The sequence below is a fragment of the Eptatretus burgeri genome, chromosome 10 (genome assembly GCF_056783735.1).
Source record: "Eptatretus burgeri isolate ZD-2024b chromosome 10, Ebu_testis_v1, whole genome shotgun sequence".
Taxonomy (NCBI): domain Eukaryota; kingdom Metazoa; phylum Chordata; class Myxini; order Myxiniformes; family Myxinidae; genus Eptatretus; species Eptatretus burgeri.
In genome coordinates this window covers 51374652-51398162 of record NC_140970.1, presented here as the reverse complement: position 1 = coordinate 51398162, position 23511 = coordinate 51374652, and the positions used below count along the sequence as shown (strand labels likewise).

Sequence of the window (23511 nt, the reverse complement as noted above, 5' to 3'; positions counted from 1 at the left end):
TGCACCTACTGTTGGTCTGGTCGCTCTGATGGTTACCATGCCCAAGGAGCTGCTGTAGCTGTGTCCAATAAGCTAACTCCAACGATAATTGAGGTAACACCGGTCAATGAGCGTATTATGAGACTGAGGATTCATCACTTCTTTGGGTATCATTTTCCTGGTCCCTGCATATGCTCCGACTGAGGCGAGTGATCTCACTGCAAGGGACGCATTCTATGCCATGCTCGAGTCTGTGGTTGATCAGTGCTTCAGGCGAGATACTCTTCTCATCTTGGGAGATTTTAATGCATCGACTGGAACTGATGGGGATGGTTCTGAGACATGTGTTGGTCTCCATGGGTCTTGAACTGTGAACTGGAAAAGCACCAAGTTCCTTGACTTTGCAAGAAGTCATGGACTTTGGGTGGCTGGTTCATGGTTTCAGCACCCACAAGCTCATCGCTGGACTTGGTATGGACTGGACGCTGGACTCAACTGCAGGGTCGACTGGAGTGCTCAGTTCCTCAATACTGACCACAGGCATGTTGTAGAAACTCTGAAGTTGCAGCGAAATCCAGGCGAATGGTTCCATCCCAGCCGAGGCTGGATGTTGGCAAGTTCAAGAATGAGGGAGTAGCTGAGGAGTTTGCGAACATGCCGAGTGGGGATTTGGGGGGAGGGGGGTCTGGGTACATTGGGGAATCCTGAAGAGTTGTGGAGTGCCTTCAACACCACCGTGCTTTTGAGGTTGCCGGTCGATGTCTTGGAACTCACCATTGGGCGAAGAAGAATTTTGTCTCAAGGGGCACTGGACTGGACATCAAGCCTGGCACACTGGACACCAAGCCTCCAAAGTCTCTGGTACTGAGAGTGCTGTGAGATGTGGTGATGCCATCTCTGGCTTATTTTCAGTTGTTACTGGAGTTTGTCAGGGGTGTGTACTGGCCTTCACACTTTTCAGCACTTGTATGGACTGTATTCTGTGGAGGATGTTGGAAAGATCAAGCTGGGCTGGCTACTTTGAGCTGCTGTATCAGGCTGATCCACCAGCTGTCAAGTTGGATGCCATGCATGTTACAATCCCTATTGCGGACCCTCAAATCAACTATGGTCCACCTTTGTTTGTGGAAAAACAGGCTGAACCGGTTGAAATGGGGGTAAAGCTCCTGGGATCTGTGGCATCCAGACTGAGCTTCTTGAGTCTGGTGGAAATGCTGTACTCATGTTGTTGCATTCAGTTATGTGCTCTGCCTGGAACACAGGCATCATCCCAACTGACTGGAAGAGGGGCTTTGTTGTCCCTTTCTGTAAAGGGAAGGGTGATCACCAAGATTGCAACAACTACCGAGGGTGACGCTGCTCTCAGTGCTGGGCAAGGCCTTTGCTCAGATAATTCTTTAAAGGGTTTGCCACCATCTGCTTGAGCACCAGCATCCAGAGCAGTCATGCTTTTCACCAAAGAGGTCAACGATTGACCGTATCCTTGCTCTTTGGGTCCTCACCGAATGCAGACGAGAGTTTTGGCGGGGGCTGCTTTCAGCCTATGTTGATCTCTGTAAAGCTTTTGATTCAATGAATAGGGATGCCCTCTGTAGGATTCTTGGCCTTCGTGGGGTGCCACCAAATCTGATGTTTGAACAATACTCTGGTACTGAGAGTGCTGTGAGATGTGGTGATGCCATTTCTGACCTATTTCTTGTTGTTAGTCAGGTGTGTCTCGGGAGGACGAAAATCCGAGTTTTCAGGTCCTTGGTGCTTCCAGTCTTACTCTATGGATGTGAGACTTGGACTATGCCCAGGGATCTGAGACGGAGACTTAATTCCTTTGGTACGAGGTCTCTTCGGAGAATCATTGGCTCTCGCTGGTCGGACTTTGTGTCCAATGAGTGGTTCCTGAGAGATACTCAAATGAGATTTGTTACCTGCATCGTCTGTGAGCATCAGCTGCGGCTGGATGGACATGTGGCTTGTTTTCCTGATGTTGATCCTGCTCACCAGATTCTCTCAGCGAAGGAGCCTCGTGAGTGTACGAGGGAAATGGTCCAAGCATGTAGCTCGTGGTTGCAGCAGGTTGATTGGCATCTCAAGGAGATTGGGATGGGCTAGGCATATTCCTGGGGGATGGCCAGACGGAGGCCCCTGGAGTACTGGCGGAAAGTGGACGCAACGACGAGCTTCTGCATCACATGCTTCCACACCTGACCTGACATGATTTCCGATCATCAATTTGGATTCAGACCAGGTCATTCCACCCTGGACCTGCTGTTCCTGCTTTCCCAACAATAGATGAAGGGCCTCAATGACAGATGTGAGATCAGAGCCATCTCCCAAGACATATTGCGTGCTTTCCATACAGTCTGGCACCCCGCCCTGCTCACCAAACTCTCTTCCTCTGGTATCCAAGGCAATCTCCACCTCGGGCTCGCAGACTTTCTCTCCTGTCCCAGCCAACATGAGGCCCTTAATTGAGTTTTCTCATCCCCTCTTCCTGTCCAGGCTGGAGTTCCTCAAGGCAGTGTTCTGGGCCCTGTGCTATGTCTGGTTTTCATCAATGATCTCTTTGCTAATGACTCCACCCTCTGCTGTACCAGCTGTCATCCCTCAGATCGGCAAGCAGCAGCCTCTTCACTGCAGATCTCGATAAAATCGCAAGCTCGTCCAACACTTTGAACATGTATTTCAATCCCGACAAATCTCACACTCACTCTGTCTCTCCAAAAGGGCCATTTTCAACCCCCCCCCCCCAACTCTACTTTCTCAACTGTCCTCTTGAAGAATTCCTTTCATTGAAGCTTGTGGGTATCACTGCCATGATCTTTCCTGGGAAAGCCACATTACCAGCTGGCCTCCAAAGCCAGTCACTGACTGGGCGTTCTCCGTCATGCAATGTCCTTCCTTGGCCCACCTGAGCTCCTGACCACATACAAAGCTTTTGTTCGCAGCCTGATGGAGTGCTGCTCTCCCTCTGGGCTGGTGCTCCTGCCTATCACCTTTCCTGGCTTCATGCTGTGGAAATGAAAGCACTGAGGATCATCGGTATCTCCCGTGATGAGGCAGTCTTTGGGTCTCTCACCGCAGGCAGGTTGGTGGTCTTTCTGTCTTCTACCGTCTCCTCTCCGGCCTCGACTCCCCTCCCCACCCCCCCACTGCTCTGTTCGTATGATCTTTCCCCCCCCCCCCCATAGTTCAGCAAGGCGCTGAAGGTTTGCCAGCAACCCCCTTCTGTTAAAACTAGCAAGATCAAGAATCGCTGCTCACCTTCACTCTTTCATTCCTCTTTTCCTGCCTTTGGAACAAACTCCCACACTCTTCAATCCCACTTTTTGCTCCAGGTCTTCAAAACAGCTGTTCACCACCTTCTCTTATGTTCCCTATGGTGATCCTTTCTACCCCTGTTGATCCACTCCAAACCCACCTTCTTCAAATTCCCTGCTTTCCTTCCTGAAAGTCCCTCTCTTGTAAGGACCTGAAAGTCCCTCTCGTGTAAGGAACTGAAAGTCCCTGTAGTGTTCATCTTGTTTACCCCTTGTACCTTGCCCTTTCCCTCTCCCTTCCACAGATCTAATGTCTCTGTTCCTCCACTAATTTGTGCTTCCTCACCCTGCTCCCCTTGTTGTGCGTTCCGTGTTCGTTGTTATGTCAGAGTGGGAGGACGAGTTCGCTCTTATGTTCGTTCCGTGTCAGCCTGCTAAAATCACGTGGCCCTCCATTGTGTTTGGTTTGGGAAACTCTTCAAACCTTCCCCCCCCCCCCGCCCTGCACGAGCCTTTAAAGTGCCTGGTTGTCACCTCTAGGCCAGACTTGGGATGGAGGCACCTCTTTGTGACCTTTCATCCTGAAGCTCTGAGGTAATTGTGCGTGTCTGCGACGCCTGTTCCGTTCTCCTGCCAATACTCGTGCCACAACGCTTAGCGAGCGCTTTAAAAACATAAAAGACAGGACTCGTGGTAAAAATGGGGTCGAACATTTGATAATTCTAGATACAGACATGGGGGTGGGTAGACCTCCAAGTCTTGTATCACATATCTGATAGCACGACAAATTACCTTACAAACATTATGGATTCTCCATCTTGAAGGAATTTGAGTGGACAGATTGTTGGCTTGCTCATGCCAATGAGCAAGTGATCTGATTGCTACTATTTTTTAAAAAGAAGACTGCTATTGTTGCTCCTCAAATACTTATACTTGCTGATTTCTGTGATACTTTTCATTTTGACCAATTTCACCAGGTCATCAAGTTTCTCGGGGATGAGCAGGACCAGATAACCTTTGTAACACGTGCTGTGCGTGTGGTTGACCTCATCACCAACTTGGACATGGCTGCTTTCCAGTTGCATGGTGGCCTTTCCTGTTTTGTCAACCGTCTTGAGGTTGGAACTTTTCACATGGTTTTGTCTGGGTTCTACTTTGAGGGATGATAGTTTCTTGTGTATCATGCAGCTAGTCACATTGCTCTGTTTAGAGCTTCACTGCAAAGACATAAGCATGCAGAGATTACCATAAACATTTTTCAACTCGTTTCCTTCCAACCCCCTACCCCCACCCAAGTAACCTTAATGACAAGCCGGTTTTTCATTTTGACGGTCATCTATTCTCATTCAGGACTTTTCATTTCCCATCTATAACAATATCTCGCTTTATAAAACATTGCATTTCACAAAATGAGAAGGGCAAGAAGTGAATGGGGTCTTTCAAAATGATGACTGCATCAGCATCTCTGAAATCTATTGTGTGTTTGTCTGTCTGTTTGTCTTTCTGAGATAGTCTCATTGCAATGATTACAATAAGTGGTTTGCCTTTATCATCTCATTGTTCGTCAGGGTAGAAATTTGATATTTGTTCATGGTGCGAGTGATAACTCACCTACTCTTTATGAAAGACACCATGGGATTTTTAACATCGACCAAGTAATGGACCGACCAGTGCACAAGCTCTGACCGACCAGTGCTCCAGATTGCTTCCCACACTATCACTGAAAAACCACCGTGTTTGACAGTTGGCTGCAATCGGTTCACAGAAAACTCTTGACTGGGAAGTCTCCAGGCCTATACGTGTCCTCTGTAAGAAAATTGAGCAAATTGGGACTCATCTGAAAAAAAAATACTGTTTGCCAAAACTCCAAGGGTCTGTGGGCCATCTTGTCAGCCCACTTCTTTTTCCTTTGAATGTTGGCTGGTCCAAGAAGAGATTTTCTCCGAGCTGCTCTCCCGTAGTAGCCTAGTTGATGAAGGTACCGCACGGCAGTTCTTGAGTGAACTTGGACCTTCTCTGCAACATCTGCTTCCTTGCAACTGGGAGTTTTCTCAGTGGACCGCTTGACAGCTCGAAGAAACCTTTCTGAGGGCCCATATCAATCAGAACGGGAAGCTGTGGATTCCTTGCCTTCGCTGGTGCATTGCACAATCACCTGATTGACCATAGAAAGCGGAATGCTGAGGTTCTGAGCTATCTGATGCTGACTGACTCCACCTTCCAAATGACCAACAATTCATCCTCTGAAAATCAGAAAGTTTGTGTGCTCCCTGGGTTCAAGGCATAGTTAATTGTCATATAAGACCCAGGAACTCGTTTCTGCAAAGATATAGTCAAATATTAGTACAAATCACTGAGTAAAACTTCGTTATACAGATGAAATGAATAAATTTAAGGTGTCTATTTACTTCTGTCATGTCTCTGTACAGTTTGTCTTGATCTATGCAAATATGCCAAAATGTCTTAGAAAATACGTGAAATGGCATTAAGATCTTTGTTCTCTTTGATTTTTGGGTCTATATATATATATATATATATATATATATATATATATATATATATATTTATATATATATATATATATATATATATATATATATATATATATATATATATATATATATATATATATATATATATATTTATTTTAATTGCTAACAAATCTATACATCCACCATCAATCAGGACAAGTGGATGGATGATCTTTGATGTAACAGTTAATTTGGAATTCTCCTTTATTTACCTAAAATAATACAAACACTTAAAAAAAAACAACTCGCTATGCTGCCTCATTCAGCTGCTGCAGTGGTCGACGGAGTTTTGGATACACCCAGATGAAGCATATCACACCCACTGGCATGTGAAGATATCCTGATGCTCATCAAATCCACCCCAGCTTTGATGAAATATTGAGGGATACTGCCCACCTGGCCACTGCCTTGTGACAAACTGGAGATTTGTTGCCAAAGGGAGTTTATCCCAACAGAAAAACTGTAGTTTAACTCGATTAGATGTTTCGTGAACACTGGACAGCTTGGATACTATCTGTCAGCCTGTCAGCCCCTGCAACCAAGCCGGCTCAATGTCTTGATCTGTCCATCTTTTGGAATCGGTATGTATGTTTGATATGGGGGTGGTTCATGCTTGGTGAGTTGTAGCAAGCCATGGATAGGGCACTTTTTATCCCTGCTTTTACTGGCCTGGATACAAACATGGGAGGTAACAGTTTTGTGTCCTTAGACCAGCTTGATTGGTGGGGTCTGCAGAGCAAGGGTGTCATGGGCTTTTTCAGACTGTGGGAAGGATCCTCATATTCTACTGGACAGTCACTGCCATAAAACTGTTCTTCTGAGCCAGTAAGCTACTGACCTGCCATGGCTGATGTTTCATAGGTTGAATGGGGCTTGCGTTCTTCTCAATAAGCAGACCGAAAGAGTACCTAGCAAGAATAGCCACAGGTGAAGGTACATTCAAAGTACACCGCCCCATGCCAAATAAATAAAATAAATCCTCCAGCGTGCGACATTGCTGAAGCACCTTCGGTGCTCGGCGATGCTGCCGTGCAGCACATTGAGATGGAATTGGGAGGGAACGGTGTACAATAATTGATTGATTAATTGTATAATTAAAATAAATAAATAATGATCGTAAAATAATTAATTTCTTTATCAATTGGCTTATAGCATACCAAACCACCACTGTTTCATCCGAATCTATAACTCTTTGAAAATTAAGTAATTCATCTAAAAATGAATAATTAATTGATCAATTGATGAATCAATAAATCAAAAATACCGTTTATAGCCAAATCACTTGTTCACCGTCATGCCCAAATATCAGCTTCCTCGCTCAAAAGGTGCCTGAGATATTTCCCTGATGAGAAAGGAAATAAATAAGGAATTAAGAAATTGATAATTAATTGATTAATCTAAAAAGAAAAACTTTTTGTCAAAGCACATCTTCACTTTTGTCCCCAAATTTCAGCTTTCTCGCTCAAAGGATGGCTGAGATATCACCTGGACAAACAAACAAACGAGAAAGACAAGCCGGTAGGTGGCGATGGGTCGCTGAGCATGGAAACTACAAGATATAGAGCAAAGTGGATGTCATTTAGCAGATAGGGAAATCACCTTAAGATTATTCATATCAAATCTCATCCAGTTCCATCGACTGATAACTACTCTGTATCCATTTGAATGAAAAGTACTGAAAATGCGGTTTGAAATTCGGCTCGATCGTTTGTGCACAATGTATTCCAGACGATTCGTGTGAATTTTCATGACCATCCGACCATAACCCTAGGAGGAGTAGCATTTGGCACGAAGGCACCTCCAGCTCTCGCATATTATCGATTTTTGCACTAATTGACCTTTGACCCCTGACCTAAGCGAAATAGGTCAATATGTCCTGAGGCAAAGTTGTAGTACTCATTGAGTACCATGAACCTGCAAAGTTTCATTTGTATCGATGCACTCACCTGGTCGCTTGGGTGCCTTCAATTTTTGCCAATTTTCCCGCATACCCTAATTGTATGGGGCGATGCGGGTAAAGTATTCCATATATCACAAAACCGGAATATATTTGATAGAGCATCACCTGTAGATCATTCATGCCAAATTTCATAACCCTACGTGGGATAATGGCTTTCGGAATTGATTTCATGTGAACGGTACCGATTTTGAAGGTTTTTCGGTTGTTGCGAGGGAACCAGAGCGTCCCTAGCAACCATCACAATTTCCAAAGCACTAGGTCATAAGATGTACCTACCACCCGAGTTTGGTCAAAATCCGCCCACGTTTACTACCAATTATGCTGATGACAAACGAACAAACATCCAAACAAACAGACAGAATTACTGACAATAAGGGTCACCTATTTCGGCGACCCAACAATAAGGGTCACCTATTTCAGCGACCGAAAAGAAAACAAACAGAGTAACAACTGAGTACTCTTCCTTCTGTGCCCGACTATGTTGTGCATCGCCTGGATATGGAATTGGGAAGGAGTGGTGTACAATATTTTTGAGCGTGATAAATGGTTAATGCGCCCTGGAATGTACCAAGACCTCCAAAAGACCGATTTAATGTCCAAGTCAGCACTGATTCAGATTGACCATAACCTGCATAAGTTGACCATCGACAATACAGCACTTCCGGAGACTTCCTTTTCTTCTTGCGAATGGCAGCTTTTGGCTACCAGGTAGCTATCATTTTGTTGGGGCGTGACTATGCCGCTGATGCTGTGCCCCGTACCAATCCACTGGTACTCATTTTGCCGACCTCGGAAGGATGACAGGTTGAGCCAGCCCACCTGGTGTACCTCTTCTTGCATTGCTTTAAGTCTTGCAAATCTTGCATTCAGTTGTTGGCCAACGGGAGCTTGAACTCAGGACCCAAAGATCCCAAGCCAGCCACTCTAACCACTAAATGAACACCAGGCTTACTTCAGGAGACAATCAGGACCAAACTTCAGGAGCTGACACTGGTTCAATGTGCGAGGCCAATCACACTTTCTGGCACGGCAAGAGTTACTGAACCATGCGAATACTGGATGGGATTTGCGTTTTGTAACCTGTTGATTCAGAAAATTGATACTCTACCTGCAGCTTCTGAGAGTATTATCTCGCTCTGCTTGTAATCCCCCGGAGGCTTTGTTACAATCGGTGCATATGCACTAACTTTATGCCAGCCTAGATGAGAATGACCACTCTTATGGTGCTGTTTGATGTCGTTAAATGCTTACCGCCAACCAAGAAACTTTTCTTCCTTGGTGATTTTGATGCAAGAGTTGGATCTGACCACATCTGTTGGACTTCATGCCCAAGGCATTATGGCATCGAAAGGATTGATGAAAATGGCCAAAGATTGTCTGAGTTATGTGCCCAGAAACAGCTTTGAATTATTGATATATTCTTCAAGAGCAAACTCCATCACAAGGTTTCATAGAAATGCCCAAGGTCTGGACATTGGCATCAACTGGATCATGCCATCATCAAGCGTGAGCACAGGAAGCAGATTGCCAGCTAAAGTTTCCCACCTGGAGACCACAGACATGATCTTTGTGGAAAGGCCTGCCAATCCTGAATCGGACTCTTCAGCCATTGTAGGAAATGCAGTTCAAGATGAAGATGGCTGCTGAAATGCATAGCCTCACACAAAGACGGAGGGATGCCATGTCAGTGTGACCTTAAATCTGCAACTTCTAATGGATTATATTCTAATTTTTGATGTGGATGACATCATACAGGCTCTTTTTTTTTGAAAATTTTGTTTTTCTTGCCCGATCAATATTTATGTTCAGCGTTTCAAGATTCACAAATATTGTTTTAAATGGCTTTTTAAACGTTCAACATGTTGCTGAACATGTATGGATGTATGTATTGCATTGCATGTATCTACTCCAAGAGGATTTGACCTCTGAAGATGAAACGTTCAGGGATTAATGAGAGCACCCTGAAGTTGTGCATGTGCAAGTTTCATTTGAGTAAAAAAAAAAATTTCACCGATCTTGGCATTTTCTTCCTTTTGGGGTGGGGGGGGGGAGGAAGGAGGGGGATGCAATTGTAATTATCCCAGCGACATAACCACGATATATTGTATTTGCATATAAGCAGAATGCATGTTTTTGCTTCTTGTACATAAACGGTTATTTTTTTGTCTGGTGTGATCGTGACAGCAGTCTGTTGCCTATACAATAACCAAATAAAGGAATTTTGTAGAAGATTCTGCATACTTTTAACAAGATCGCCTGTCGGGTGGGTCTTCTGCTCTGGTATTAATAATCAAAAGATAATATGACCCCCCCCCCTCCTGGCAGCTCCCGGAGGGAGCTGGTGCTTCTCGTGATCCTAATGTGTTATTAACATTTAAGCTTACGAGCCCAAATCTCATGCTGTTGTGCTTTTGTTTGAAACTATTTTTGAAAACAGATTCTTGAGCTCTCATGCTTCTGCCACTGGCAACTGTTAGTTTTTTTTATTATTATTACTATTTTTAATGAGCTAAAATTCTCTTTAATTCATAAATTTGCTTGCATTTTGTGCAGCATGAGGTGGAGCTGTGTCGGAAAGAGTGTCCATTTGTGGTGAAGCCACGGATTCGGACAGTAAGCGGTGCACTGGATGGTGAAGAGATGGAGACCGAAAGCGAAGGTAAAACCCAGTGTAGTACTGGTAGTTGAGTGTGCCAGATGTGCCAAATGGCAAATTTCATCTTGCATTGCATTAAGTCGCTCAATATGAAGATAAATGGAGAAAAAAAATCTTGGCTGGTCTCAGCCGAACACTGGGATGGCTCTTTATGAGATCATTGGCAGGGGTGTAAAATGTCAGCTCAAAAGACGTGATATATTTTTGAACATCCTATCCTTTGTAAATTTGACCATGTTGACATTGACCCCAAATAGGAAAGTTAATTTTGTCAAAATCGTTGGTCACATGAATGGAATTTGTGTGTACAGTTTAGTCATCGGGAGCAAAGTGCAGTTTGTCTCGACTTTTGTTGTCTTAATTTAGAGGTACTTTTGTTGTCTGTTCAGTGCTGTTAAGAGTTGATATAAAAGCAAACAATGAAAACAGTCAAGGTTTCCCTTTTGAGCCATTCCTTCTCCATTCCTACCTTTTGGGGGCTTTCTTGTGTTGTGTTCATTCACCCGCTTTTTCAGTGGATAATTGGACTGGTCGCCTGCATACTCTCAATCCCTTGTGTTGACAAACCTAATTATGAATAATAATACTAACGAATTCAATAGGGCTTCAGCACTTGCTTGAAGCCCTAATGATCATTTTAAGTTTGTTTTCTTTGCATTTGTGTGGTGTTTGTTTTTATTTTGAGGTGATGGCATTCCATCAGTGCTGATGCTTCCTTTAAGTTGATGAAAAGGTATACATTTTATGTGGCTAATGGCATTTTCTATTTTTCTATCTTCTCAGCCACTGAGGTGGCAATGGAAGCCAGTCCTGGGTTGTCTTCTGTCACAGAGGGTGATGGGAAGCCAGTCGTTGCAGCAGCTCCTCCAAAGCCTGGTACAGATGTCAACATGTGGCTTAAAGTATAATTTATACCTCACTATTATGTTTCCTTGTTTGAGGCTCAGCATTTAGAAGGATAGAGCACAGACAAACAACACGAGGAAGGCAATGGCAAACCACCCAGTATAAACCTCGCCAAGAAAATGCTTTGGCAGCACTCGTGCTCTGTAAAGAATAGGTATATCAAAAATTGTTTTCATATTATATACGACGTTTGGAATGGAGCAGCACAACAGTCAGGTTTGAGGCGATGTGATTACCTCTGCCACCGAAGGTGAAGGAGGTTATGTTTTCACCCCTTTCTGTCTGTCTGTCTATCTGTTTGTTTGTGTGCAGGATATCTCAAAAAGTTGTGGACAGGTTTGGTGTGTGACAAGGGCGAACTGATTCGACTTTGGTTAACATCCGGATCCGGATCAGACTACTAGAATTTTTTAGGTGATTCTTCACCATTGAGAGAAAGGGCCAAAAAGGATATATAGCACGATATCTCAAAAAGTTGTGGATGGATTTGGCCGAAACTTGGTGGACAGGTTGGGTGTGTGACAAGGAAGAATTGATTCGATTTTGGTGAAGATCAGAATCCGGATACGAGAATTATTTGATTTTCATCGTGATTCTTCACCATTGAGAGATCGGGCCAAAAACGGCAGTCCTGTATGGCATGATATTTCAAAAATGTATTGGGCCCGATGTGTTCTCATGGATCAAGCATTACATGGTGGAGGTATGCGCTCTACCGAGTGCCCTTCTCATTTTTCATTTGAATAAATCTGTATGCATTTTCTGGATAGTTGGGGAAGTGGAGGGTGTGGGTTGGGGTGACATGGAAGGAGCTGAGCACTTGGATTGGAAATACATTGCCTACTCCTTTCTTGTTTGTTTTGATTTGCTTGCATGAATGTATATCTATCTTTTATGGTGCTATTGTAAAGGTACTTATTTGTTTTATATTGATATTTGCAGGTTACGCACTGAATTATTTCCTTTTTTGGGGGTAAAAAAGCATTAGAAAAAAAAAAAAAAAGAAAAGAAAAGAGGGATATTGATTGGTATCTCTGTCTGTCCCTCTGTCATGATATCTCCTAAACGGTTGTGCAGAAATTCACCAAACTTGGTAGTTGATTACCGCATGGCAAGAAGGTGCGAGAGAAGTTTTATTTTGGCGCCGCCTCTGGGGTTGGGTCAAAAGGCCAAATGACAAAAACTGCGATTCGAGGCACATTTTAAAATGAAACTTTATATATGCGGTTAACATTGGGGGAGGAGGGACACATGAAATATGTAACGTTTTTTGGGGGGTTTTTCTCCTGCTTTATGCCCTTAAGAGAGGGGGAGGGTTTTGGGGGTTTTGGGTCACAGGGCTCAAAACAGAAGGGGGTTGGGGGTAGGTGGCATCGGGCTTTTCATTGTGGAAAAAAAAAAAACGTTTCCTGTCTGCACTCTGTAAATACTTATTTTTCAACTTCCCTTGCATGAAAAATTATTGTTAATTTTCACAACATAATTGGGGTTTTGCAAATCATTCAGTTGTTTGATGGATTACAACAGAGCAATGGTTGTAAATTTTCATACCTTAAGAAATAATGTGATCAGTGTTGCACTTGACCCATAAATGTAATTTATAATTTGCCCAAGGTTCTAGCACTTGATGGAGAGGTTGGAATATAGGGAAAAAATTTCCATTGTTATCATCCTGTGCTGCAGCGTGAAGTGTGGTTTAGCATTTGGTTCACTTTGTATCAGTTGATTTATATGAATGGAGGAACGACTTAATTTCAATTAAATTTTATTTGTTGAACAATGTAGAACATGAATCTGAACACAAACCTGCAGTTTAGCAGTACTTTGTCTCTCAATTCAGCAAATTGTATGGTGTCTCATCCTGAGTGCTGTAGCAATGGCTACGTAAAGCCATTGCTCCAGTTTCTGCCTGTCTGGCAGTCGAACATAATTTAAAATCATTCCAAACGGGAAACTTACTGTTTTTGGGGGTGTCATGGAGGACACTGAGGTCCAAATAACTAGTTTAACATGTAAAAGAGGGTTCATCAGTGGTGGTAAACCTCATATTCAATGCTTTGTTGTGTGTTTTAAAAAATTTTTATTTGTTAATAATTATTATTTATTTTTATTTGTTTTCTTTCCCACAGCCTTTAAGATTTTTATTTTATTTTGATTGTATTATATATGTGAACACTGGAACACAAATTGCTTTGATTGCACTTCCAAAAACCTTTGGTTTAGTAGTACCAGGGCAAAATTGTACGTTGTCTCGACCAATCAAATTTACTGTTCACGTGCTCAGGCTGGGGTAACAGCGAGATTCAGACAATATGGCAACGCCGAAGCGATGCAACAACGGGTAACTTCATCCAAAAGATACGTTTGTTTAGTGCATCTTTTTCTCAAAGATTATTCCAAAATTGTCAGTTTCTCCAATAAGTTGGCAGAAGGTTCAACTCTTGACTCCTCCGTTTGACCCATCGGCTTTGTATGGTTGCCATCATGCCTGTTATTCAAAGTTCACCAACAAAGCGGATATAGATCGTGCTCGGATACACAAAATAAGAGTTGAAAAGACCCTCACCATGTCCTTTTTTCAAGACTGTGTGAGATAAGGTGTTCTATGAATTCTCTTGTCTACAATGTGTATGTGGTAAAGTTTGAATCAAAATAATTATGGTTTTTCTCTTTTGGAAACGTGAAATTGTACAGTTGTGGAAGTTCGATCGGTTCCATTGGGAAGTTGGTAAAGCAATATTTCTAAGTGTTGAGCCAGCTAAATATACATTAAAAGTCTTCCTCAACATGAGGAAGTTCTCAGTCCGCTGTGTCCCACCACTCGAAATGTATTTATGGGTCGAACGAGTCACACCAAAGACTTTAAAAGCGATGCATGCTGCTTCTTTGCTTGACATTCAGCATTTAAAAAGAATAGAGCATGGAGAAACAAGCATCAGTTGTTTTGCTAGAATCTTTAGGAATGAAAGATGCACACTAACTTGAAGAAGAAGAAGAGAAATGTGGCAGCCCAGTATGAATGTCCAAACATGGCACGATGTCAGGTTAGTTTGCTGTTGGATGATAGGGAGAGGTTCAGAAATGCAAGGAAACTGCAAGCCTTGTATCTTTTGAACAAAATGATGTTACATGTAGACTTCTTGTCTTGTTTATGATAAAACTGATTTTGTTCACCACTGAGTTTGAAATTATTGTTCCTCTTCCTTTGGATAAATTACTTCTCAACAATTAAGATACCTTTTTATTTATGTATTTATTTTTTTCTTTACCGGATGTAGGTTCATAGAAGAGCAAAGTGATTGAGGGTTATAAACCAACAATGGGCATTGAGGCAATGTTTGGACCCAATGAGCAAGGGAATGAATGAACAAAAAAAAGAGGATTGAGGAGAGGAGAAAATATCTGCCAAAAAAAAGACAATCTGCTTGGAACAGGGTTGAGTTGGGAAGGGTGAATGGGGGGGATATGACATGACATGACAACATGGCAGTGCACCACCTGCTTTTGAAGTCTTCGAAGAAAGGCTGGGATAGAGCAGCCTCTGGAAAGTGGTTCTATAGGCTGGAAAAGTGAAGAAGAAAAGAGTTGAGGTGTGCAGTCAGCCTGGATTTTGGATGTTCAAGCAGGAGAGGGTTACTGTAAGAATGCTAACATCTTTGAGTTGGTGGTGAGCAGAGGACTGAGAGCAGAGGGAGCTTAACCAGAGGAGAGGCAGGTCACCAACCTGCCTACTGTGAGAACACACCTTGCGCTTCGGCCTCATAGCGGGAGATTGCAGTGATAAGTTTTAGATTCCATATACGGTAATCTATCAGAGACAGATGTGATGATATATCACCAGCCTAAGGGGGAGAACAGTCTTCTGTTGAGCTCAGTACAAAAGTCTTATAAGCTGAGTTTTGATTTTTGAGGAAAGCCTTCAAACTACTGCAGATGCTGAGTGTATGGCTGGATTTGAAGGCCAGCTTTACTGTGTAGTTAGCCCAGACTGATGTTGAGGTCGAGAAGAAACTGAACTTTTCACTGGATGACCACAGAAATAAAGGTGCTTTTGTTTGACTCTTGAGTGACAGGGTGAGACTGAGAGGTTCCTTGATTGAAGGCCATGTTTCATTTATCCAACAAGCATCTAATCGTTTCTCGATTAGCAGAGTGATGCAGTTGTGGTGTCATTTCAGTGGGAAGTAGGTACTTTCACACAAGGTAGAGTCTGCAAAAGGTTTATTATTATTTTTTAACAGTGTATCAGAGGTCATTTATGTATATGAGAAACAAGACTGAGCCCAAGAACCTGCCTTTGGCATTTTTCTCCTCTCCCAGGGGAAGCTGGAGCGGGTTGCATTGATAGCAACACATTGACTACATGAGTTGAGGAAGTCTGAAGTATAAGGATGAATGTGGCCTTGTATTCCATAGGCAGAGAGCTTGGCAAGCAACATGGGATGCCAGACAGTATAATGCCCGATGATGTTCATGGAGACGGTCCTGACCTCTTCAAGATTTAGGGCCTCCAATCATTGCTGAGAGAGAGGAGCAGCAGCATGTCCAGATTGGTGATTGGGTTTTACCCCATACTGGTCGTCAGCGATCAGGCTGTTTGAAAATTGGAAAGACAGTAGCACTGATGAATGGAGGTCCTCAAGGCAGCCTGCTGGACCCAGTCCTTTTCTTGTAAACATGAATAACCATGAGAGAGGACATTACCTCCCTCCCACCTCATTCTTGCCGACTTAGGACTATATACGTGGCTAACACTTGGAACAAGTCTCGCAATTTGGCTCAACATCATAATCTCAACCATTACCACACACATTGTCCAGTCTTGTGCCCGTAAGTCATTATCAAGTCAAGTTTCCAAGTCCTTTTTTGTTGACTCCAAACTTATCACAGTCCACAAGGCCTTTCTTTATATGCCAATGGTGTACGACTCTCCTGGATGGATTGGTGCTCCTGATTCATACCTGTTCCTGTCAGATGCTGTTGAGTTCAAACGTCAAAGATCTCAATATCATTATCATGTGCAGAGCGTGCTGCTTTTTCTTTGTCATCGCAGATAGGTTTGTGTCCTCTGTTCAAGTCTTGCTCACTCTGCTCTTTAACCCCTCAGTGACTCCAGGTAGCATGTGGTCTGCCAGCAAACTCGTCCTTGTGACACTCACTTGTGAAATACCATCTCCCTGCCCACTCCTTTATTTCTTGTTTCACCAAATTTGGAACCATCTTTGACTTTTCAATCCCATTCTTCCCTCTCGGACTTTGTTGGCAGCACACCACCACCACCTCAAAGCATCCTCCATCCAGAACTATGACATTTATCCCCACGCTTTTGGAAAAAAATATGGGGGATATTGTAATGTATTACGTCTGTCCATCTGGCTATCTCCAAAATGGTTTGGCAGAAATTCACCAAACTTGGTAGTTATGATCACCACATGACAAGCAGATGCAAGAGAAGTATTATTTTTGGCCCTACGCTCTGGGTGACGACAAGGTGAAATCCTCAAAAATTCAATGACAGGCACATTTTAAAACATTTTTTTTTTTAAATCGAGCTTTGTCTATGAAGTCAAGTAGGGGACTCATGAACTATGTAACTTTTTATTTTTTTAAACTCAAAATCTGACATTGGGTCAGTTCTGGTAGAACCTCATCCATCCATTCCATTGGGACCATACTCTGTACAGAGCGTTGGTGCTGCCGAAGCAGTCTCCTTGGCTATTGGGCACAATCCTGGACGGGCCGTCACTCCAACACAGGCTACTCAAATGGCACAATCATCCCAGTAAGCTGGTACTCATTTTGCCAACCTCAGACGGATGACAGGCTGAGTCGACCCCACATGTTGTTATTAATTCAATAGCAAAGTGGGATTTGAACTTGGGACCCTTGGATCCCAAGCCCACCATCCGAACAATTAAGCCAACACCAGGCATAGTGGAACCTTGTGCCATCTTTCAACTTTGTTTTTGGTGTGAAGCGTGGGGATTTGCAATGGCATTCTATTGACCTTGCTTTAATTTTTATTCGCCCTCCCTTTCCGCCAACAACTTGCAGGTTCCTATGTTTCATATGTTGGCCTTCACGCGACCTCCATGGCCTCACTGTTGGGGCTTGATCTTCCATGAGCTTAGATTTTGTATGCAGTACTCTCAGAATAACAAGTTTTTTGATAGGACAAGTTCACATTGCATCTTAATTTTAATGCTGGTACCTGCTACTAGTATTTCATTTCTCTACTTGGGCAAATGTCTTTTTTTAATATTTTTTTTCGGTCTACATTGTCGAGGCTCGTATGAGCTAACACACAATGCACAACAAGGGGGACAGGAGAAGGAAGGACAAAACAGTGGGGGACAGATACATTAGGAGATCTATGGAAGGGAGAGGAATGGGGTGGGGAACACGGGGTAAACAAGATGGACACCACAGGGGCTTTCAGGACCTTACACAACAGGAAACTTTTGGGGAGGAAAGCAGGGAATTTGAAGGGGTTGAAGGTGGTGGATAAGGACTTTGTACGACGGATGGTGCCGAGTCGGCGACTGGCTTTGGAGGCCAGTTTGGAAATGTTGCTTTCCCAGGAAAGATCATGGCAGATAGTGAGACCCAGAAGCTTGAATGAAAGGTCTTCTTCAATAAGATTGTCTTAAGTTAAATATAGTGTGATTTAATCTTTTCTTTTGATCCAAGTTAATTCTCATGGCTCAGATATAACAATCCTCCTCTTGTTGTACATCTGCCTCATAAAGGTGCTCAGTGCATACCTCAGAGAGCTGCACTACTCAAGTCTATGCTGAACTTCCTGAAGAAGGCAATTCCAGATCCAGCCTTTTCTGACAGCATTCGTCGTGGTGTGTGATCGCATTCCCCAACTGTTTTATTTTATTTCACAATTGTATTTACCTTAAATTACTCTTGGGCTTTATCAAAAAGCTGAATTTAGGGACATGTTGTCATCACTTTTACCTTTATTTGTTGATTCATTTAGTTTTTTTTTTATGTATTGTTCTAAAATGCTCTTGTCAAAATTGGATTTGAAAGGCTGTTTTACCGTTTCTTATTCTCTTCTCTCATATTCTGTCACAGTGATGGACCAGTCACTGCCCACTTCCCTCAAGCACATAATCAGCAATGCAGAATACTATGGGCCATCCCTCTTCCTGCTTGGTGAGATGTGGGACACATTTGCACTCATTGTTCTCTTTCCCTCTAAGCGGTGTTAATAGTTCATATGTAAATCAATGCCATAAACCGCATGCCAGATTTCCATCTGAATAGCATCTCTCTACTAATGAGAGGAAATGAATATTTGTAATGGTTTTATTGGTCTGTTTACAAAGAATGATGCAAGAATTTGTTTATTGTATCACAACAGTTATGCTTTGATATGGAAGTAAATGAAGACCACAAGGGGAAAACCAGAGATGTCAGGATAAGTCAATTTTGAAGAAACTGAAAAACAGTTTCAAGACTTTGGTGGACTGTTTAATAACTGTCATATAGATTTCTTTTTCAGTAAAAGGAAGAGTGATCATTGGCCGATCAAATTAAGCATGTAGCATTTGCCAAGCTTCTGTGTTATTTAATTTCAGAGCAAAGAACGAATCAATGTTGCAAACTGACATCACTGGTTATTCCCTTGTTTAATAATTGCCATGCAATTTTAACCCAGGATGTGTAGCAAATTCATGCTTGTTGGTTATTGGCATACATTACATGACTTTGATCACAGATTTTTTTTTTCAACATTAAACGGTCATTGTTTTTTTGTTTGATTGGTGTTCAACGCCATGCTCAAGGGTATTTCGCTTGTATGACGACGGATTCTCCATTTCTTACTCCGTACTACTTCATATGATGGAAAACCGGGAGGAAACCAAGGATAAACCACCCCCGCAATAGCCGGTCACCTCATGTGACTCCCTCATATACCTAAGCAGGTTGATTGGGCGGTGGGTACATCGAATGAGGCTGGGTACTCAGACGCGCTAACTAATAAGCCACGGCGTGGGTCCCATAAAAGTCACAATAAAGGTTTGACCAGGCTTGAACCATGATATGCACCAACTACGGAGCCCATGATGTAACCAAATAGGCTAATGTAGTGCTCAGAGTTTATGCTGTGAAAGTTTTACAACCTTTCATTTTTTAGTTTCTCAACTCTGAATATTATGGTGGAACAGTTAACATGAATGAAAGGGAGTTAACCAGGAGTAAAGTACTGACAACTCTGGGTTTCTACTTGTTCAGCTTTGACAACACTTGTTTTTTCATTGCACGGCTAAACTTTATACCATATAAATTATGTGACACCCCTGGTTATTTGTTAAAGTAATATTGTGAGAGGAAACCTTATGTTGCCAACTATTGGCAGGTGCAATAACCCTGAAATTTATAAAAAGTGACATCTCTGGTTTTCCCCTTGTGGTCTTTAACTATATAAATTCCCAAATACTGTCCTTTGATTGCTTCAATCCTGGCCATCTGGCCAACAGGTGAAAAACATTTGACCCTGTTAAGTGTATTAAACTGAGAACATTGCTGTATGTTCATACATTATTTGAGCTGAGATCAGATGGCAAAGCCTTGTGCTGAAGCTGCAGTGAGGTGTAGCGAACTATTTCCTCCAAAAGGATGGACAAGCGACATGAAAATTTTCTGTGGAGATTTTGTGATTTCAGTATAATGCAAAGACTGAAGTCGATGATTGAAAGATCAACACGACATTTATAGAACTTGTACCTCAATGGATCTCAATTTTTATTTGTTCAGATGCTAATGCCAAACAGGGTCAACCGATTGCAGATATAGAAAGTTGCTGAAAATTTATTTGTTTGCTTTTGTTTTAATCCAGGGCTGTTATGTGGTTAAAATCCAAGGATAAATGTCGAGATCCCAAACTGAATTTTATTTTTCTTCCATTTCCTCCAAAATAAGCTGGCATTTTGGTTTTCATGGTTTTATTGCTTTGTCACCAGCTACTGAGGTTGTGACGGTGTTCGTTTTTCAAGAGCCTTCACTTCTGTCATCTTTGCAAGATAATGGCCTCACAGACGTCATGCTGCATGCTCTGCTCATCAAAGATGTACGTGCTGATCATTTGCAAGACTATTTCTGTTTTTTATTTTATTTTTTTCCCCATCCAGGTATCTCTCACTTGATGAAGTGGTTACTACACATCTTTATACACTTTCGTTACACGAACCTTCCTTATGAGGAAGCTCATTTTCCATTATTTTGTGTGGGGGAAAATTACACTTTGTTTCCTCACCATAATTTTTCAGTCCACTTGTGAAGCCATCTGCTTGGTATAACGATGGTTTTATTTGCAAGTGACGTTATAATATTATTGTTTTCCTCGTAATTAAGACAGTATCACTATAATAAAGTTAATTTAGTTGCAACACTTACCAAAACAATCTTGAATCCCAGTTTCCATTCAAGGATGTGGTGGAGGAGATTATTTTTAACCCTTTCAATATGAAAAGTTATTATTCGCAAACCTTCTGAAAAGTTAATCACCCCATCGAACAGTTAACCGGTGGGAAAAACATTGCCATGCAAGTGATATTGCACAATTACCAGACACTGTGTTGTGGGGACGGCTCCTTCGTTGTTGCGAATGAAGAACTTCATGAAGTGGGGATACCTGTACTGACAAACCAAACTAACCACAAACAACTGCATTGTGAAGAAAAGCTCACCTCAGTGTTGACATTTTTGATGATGTAATCTCCAGTATCAATACACAATCTTTCCCTTCAGTCAAAACGGATATATAATGTAATTTAAGCAATTTTATTATCTTGCCAAAACGAAGTTTTTGCAAGATATGTTAGTCAGCTTGTATGTTTTTTTTTGTTTTTTTGTTTGTCTGTAATCACGTATCAATCACTCTGCAGAGCACAGTTATCATTGGAAATTTTTGTAACTTCGCATATCAGAGTCCTATCAGAGAGTTCCCTTTCAGCGCATAAAATTTTCAAGGTCAAAGGTCAAGGTCACTTTGTCGCAAATCAGGGGAGTCGACGAAACCATTATTTTTTGAGTAATTTTGATCGAATCGTCTTCAAACTTCATGGGAATATAGGTCATGGTCTGGCGCTCAGCTGATTAATTTTTGGTGGCGATCGGCCTTGACCTTCATGGTTAGCGCTGGAGGTCGAAAGTTTTTGACCCCAAGGTAAAATTTTGAAATCTTCGGTACCATATCGTGTAATACCTCAGATTGAACACCTCTGAGTGCTTTCTAAATATGTCAAGCTTGAGACATTATGACATTTGGTGATGTTATGAGGCAAACGCATATTTTTCATGGTTACTCTGTAGAGCGATTCTCATCGGAATCTCTCGTAGGCAGATATTCCTCAAGGAGTCGCTCCTGGTGGATAGCAGCTCTGTTCACCTCAGTGTGACCTTAAAGAAGTCACACGTGGTCACCTTTTGGCAAGATACGGGTTTTTGTATTTTTATTTTTTGCATGTACGGACTGTATGCTTGTGAAGTACTATTGGACCCTGTTATTCATGGGGGATACATTCCTGAGAAATGCTGCTTATGTCGGGGTCCATGAATGTCACAGCATTGTTTAAAAAAAAAAAAACAACTATATATATATATATATATATATATTTATATATATATATATATATATATATATATATATATATATATATATATTTATATATATATATATATATATATATATATATATACACACACGTTTTACATGGTCTTGGCTTGTGGAAGAGCATTGATACAACATAACAAAGAGAACAGCAGAAGAAAGGGAAAACGCCAATAGCAGGGCTGGGGGAGAAAGTAGATGGTGATTTAGTTTGCACATTTGCATAAGTGATGTCGGTAACGGTGAGGGATGGGGTGGACAATATGTATACACAAGCAAAATTGTTTGACCATATTGTGATTTTTTTGTCATGTTCTAAAGAAAGGGAAGAGACTGCTACCTGTCTCGAACGAGATGTCACAGCAGAGAGTGAAGTCACCAAAGAGAGATGAAAGGGATGGATTCCATGATCTTGATGATTGGAAGTCAGGAAGCTAATTGGTCTGTAGTGAAGGGGATCCATTTTGCACCTTTCTTATGTAATGCTGTGATGTTGGCTGATTTCCAATTTCCCATGAGGATAGAGACCAGTCCTGAAGGGTTAAAAAAACCAAAACAAAAAAAAAACACGAACACTCGAAACGCAAATGTCGAAGCAGGTCACACTTTATGATCCGCGAATACATGGGTTCGTGAATAGCAAATCTGTGAATAGTGGAGTCCGACAGTACTTTAATTCTGAGATATTATTGTAAGCTGCATTCAGAAAAATGCTCAACTGCTCAGGCTCTCACAAACTCTCAAGACGACAAACGGCTCTTCGCTACTCATGAGTCCCCAAGGCTTGGTGCCCTCAATAATTGCGCTCCTCACTCTTGGGCCACACCAGCCCGTGAACAACACATTTGCACACCAAGTTCTACAGTAATTCCACTATCAATTTGCCATGCCCCAATGACCAGCAGCTTTACAGCTTCCATTTTTCAAATTCTCTAACGCCTCCATCACACGAATACTAACTTGAGGGCCCCTCCAGTCTTTTCGCTGCTCTCAAACAACCTCGTACACACCACTCATTCCTGCACCCTGCACACCTAAAATTTGGTTGGCCATTCATATTTTTCCACTCTCATGAGCACATTTTAAAATCTCTCTCTCCATTTGTCCCAAATCTGCCAGAGCAAGAAAAGGGAGCTGGAGAAAGGTTTACCCAAAGCTACAAGTCGCTAAATTAAAAACAATTCAAACATGCTACATTATTTCCACATTCAAATTTCACACTTCGAAAGTGCCCATTATGTCATGCAATTTTGACGTCAAATTAAAATAATTCTCTGTCCCCTCTACTCTAATACCCATTGTTGCTACTGTCACTTGCTCGATTTCCATAGCTTTGGGCAGAGGCGTGCCATTGTCTGTGGCCGCACGCTTGGGATGGCATCAGTGACGTGTTTTGGGATTAAATGTTTTTAATTATTATTATTATAATTTTTTCCAATTCATTTTGTTGCTGAAAAGTTTTGATGAACATTTATTTGCATTTTTTTTTCAACTGTGTGCTGCATTGAATCCAACTGTAATTACCATTCATACGCAAAGTGAAAAGTGGGGTTAAGCAATTGTTTTATGTCTGTCTGACCACAAACGTCAGTTTATGA

General features: G+C 42.0%; 1 protein-coding gene across 11 annotated transcripts in view; it reads left to right on the top strand.

Annotated features, from left to right (window-relative positions):
• The window catches only part of HUWE1 (HECT, UBA and WWE domain containing E3 ubiquitin protein ligase 1), a 428879-nt gene that overhangs the window by 40100 nt on the left and 365268 nt on the right, over positions 1-23511 (top strand). For all 11 annotated transcript variants that reach the window (XM_085898286.1, XM_085898280.1, XM_085898284.1 and 8 more), the window contains exons 14-19: positions 4211-4351; positions 10278-10383; positions 11164-11256; positions 18036-18137; positions 18373-18453; positions 20265-20371. In XM_085898286.1, coding sequence (XP_085754412.1) covers positions 4211-4351; positions 10278-10383; positions 11164-11256; positions 18036-18137; positions 18373-18453; positions 20265-20371 — 630 coding nt within the window. The remainder of the gene's footprint in view (positions 1-4210; positions 4352-10277; positions 10384-11163; positions 11257-18035; positions 18138-18372; positions 18454-20264; positions 20372-23511) is intronic.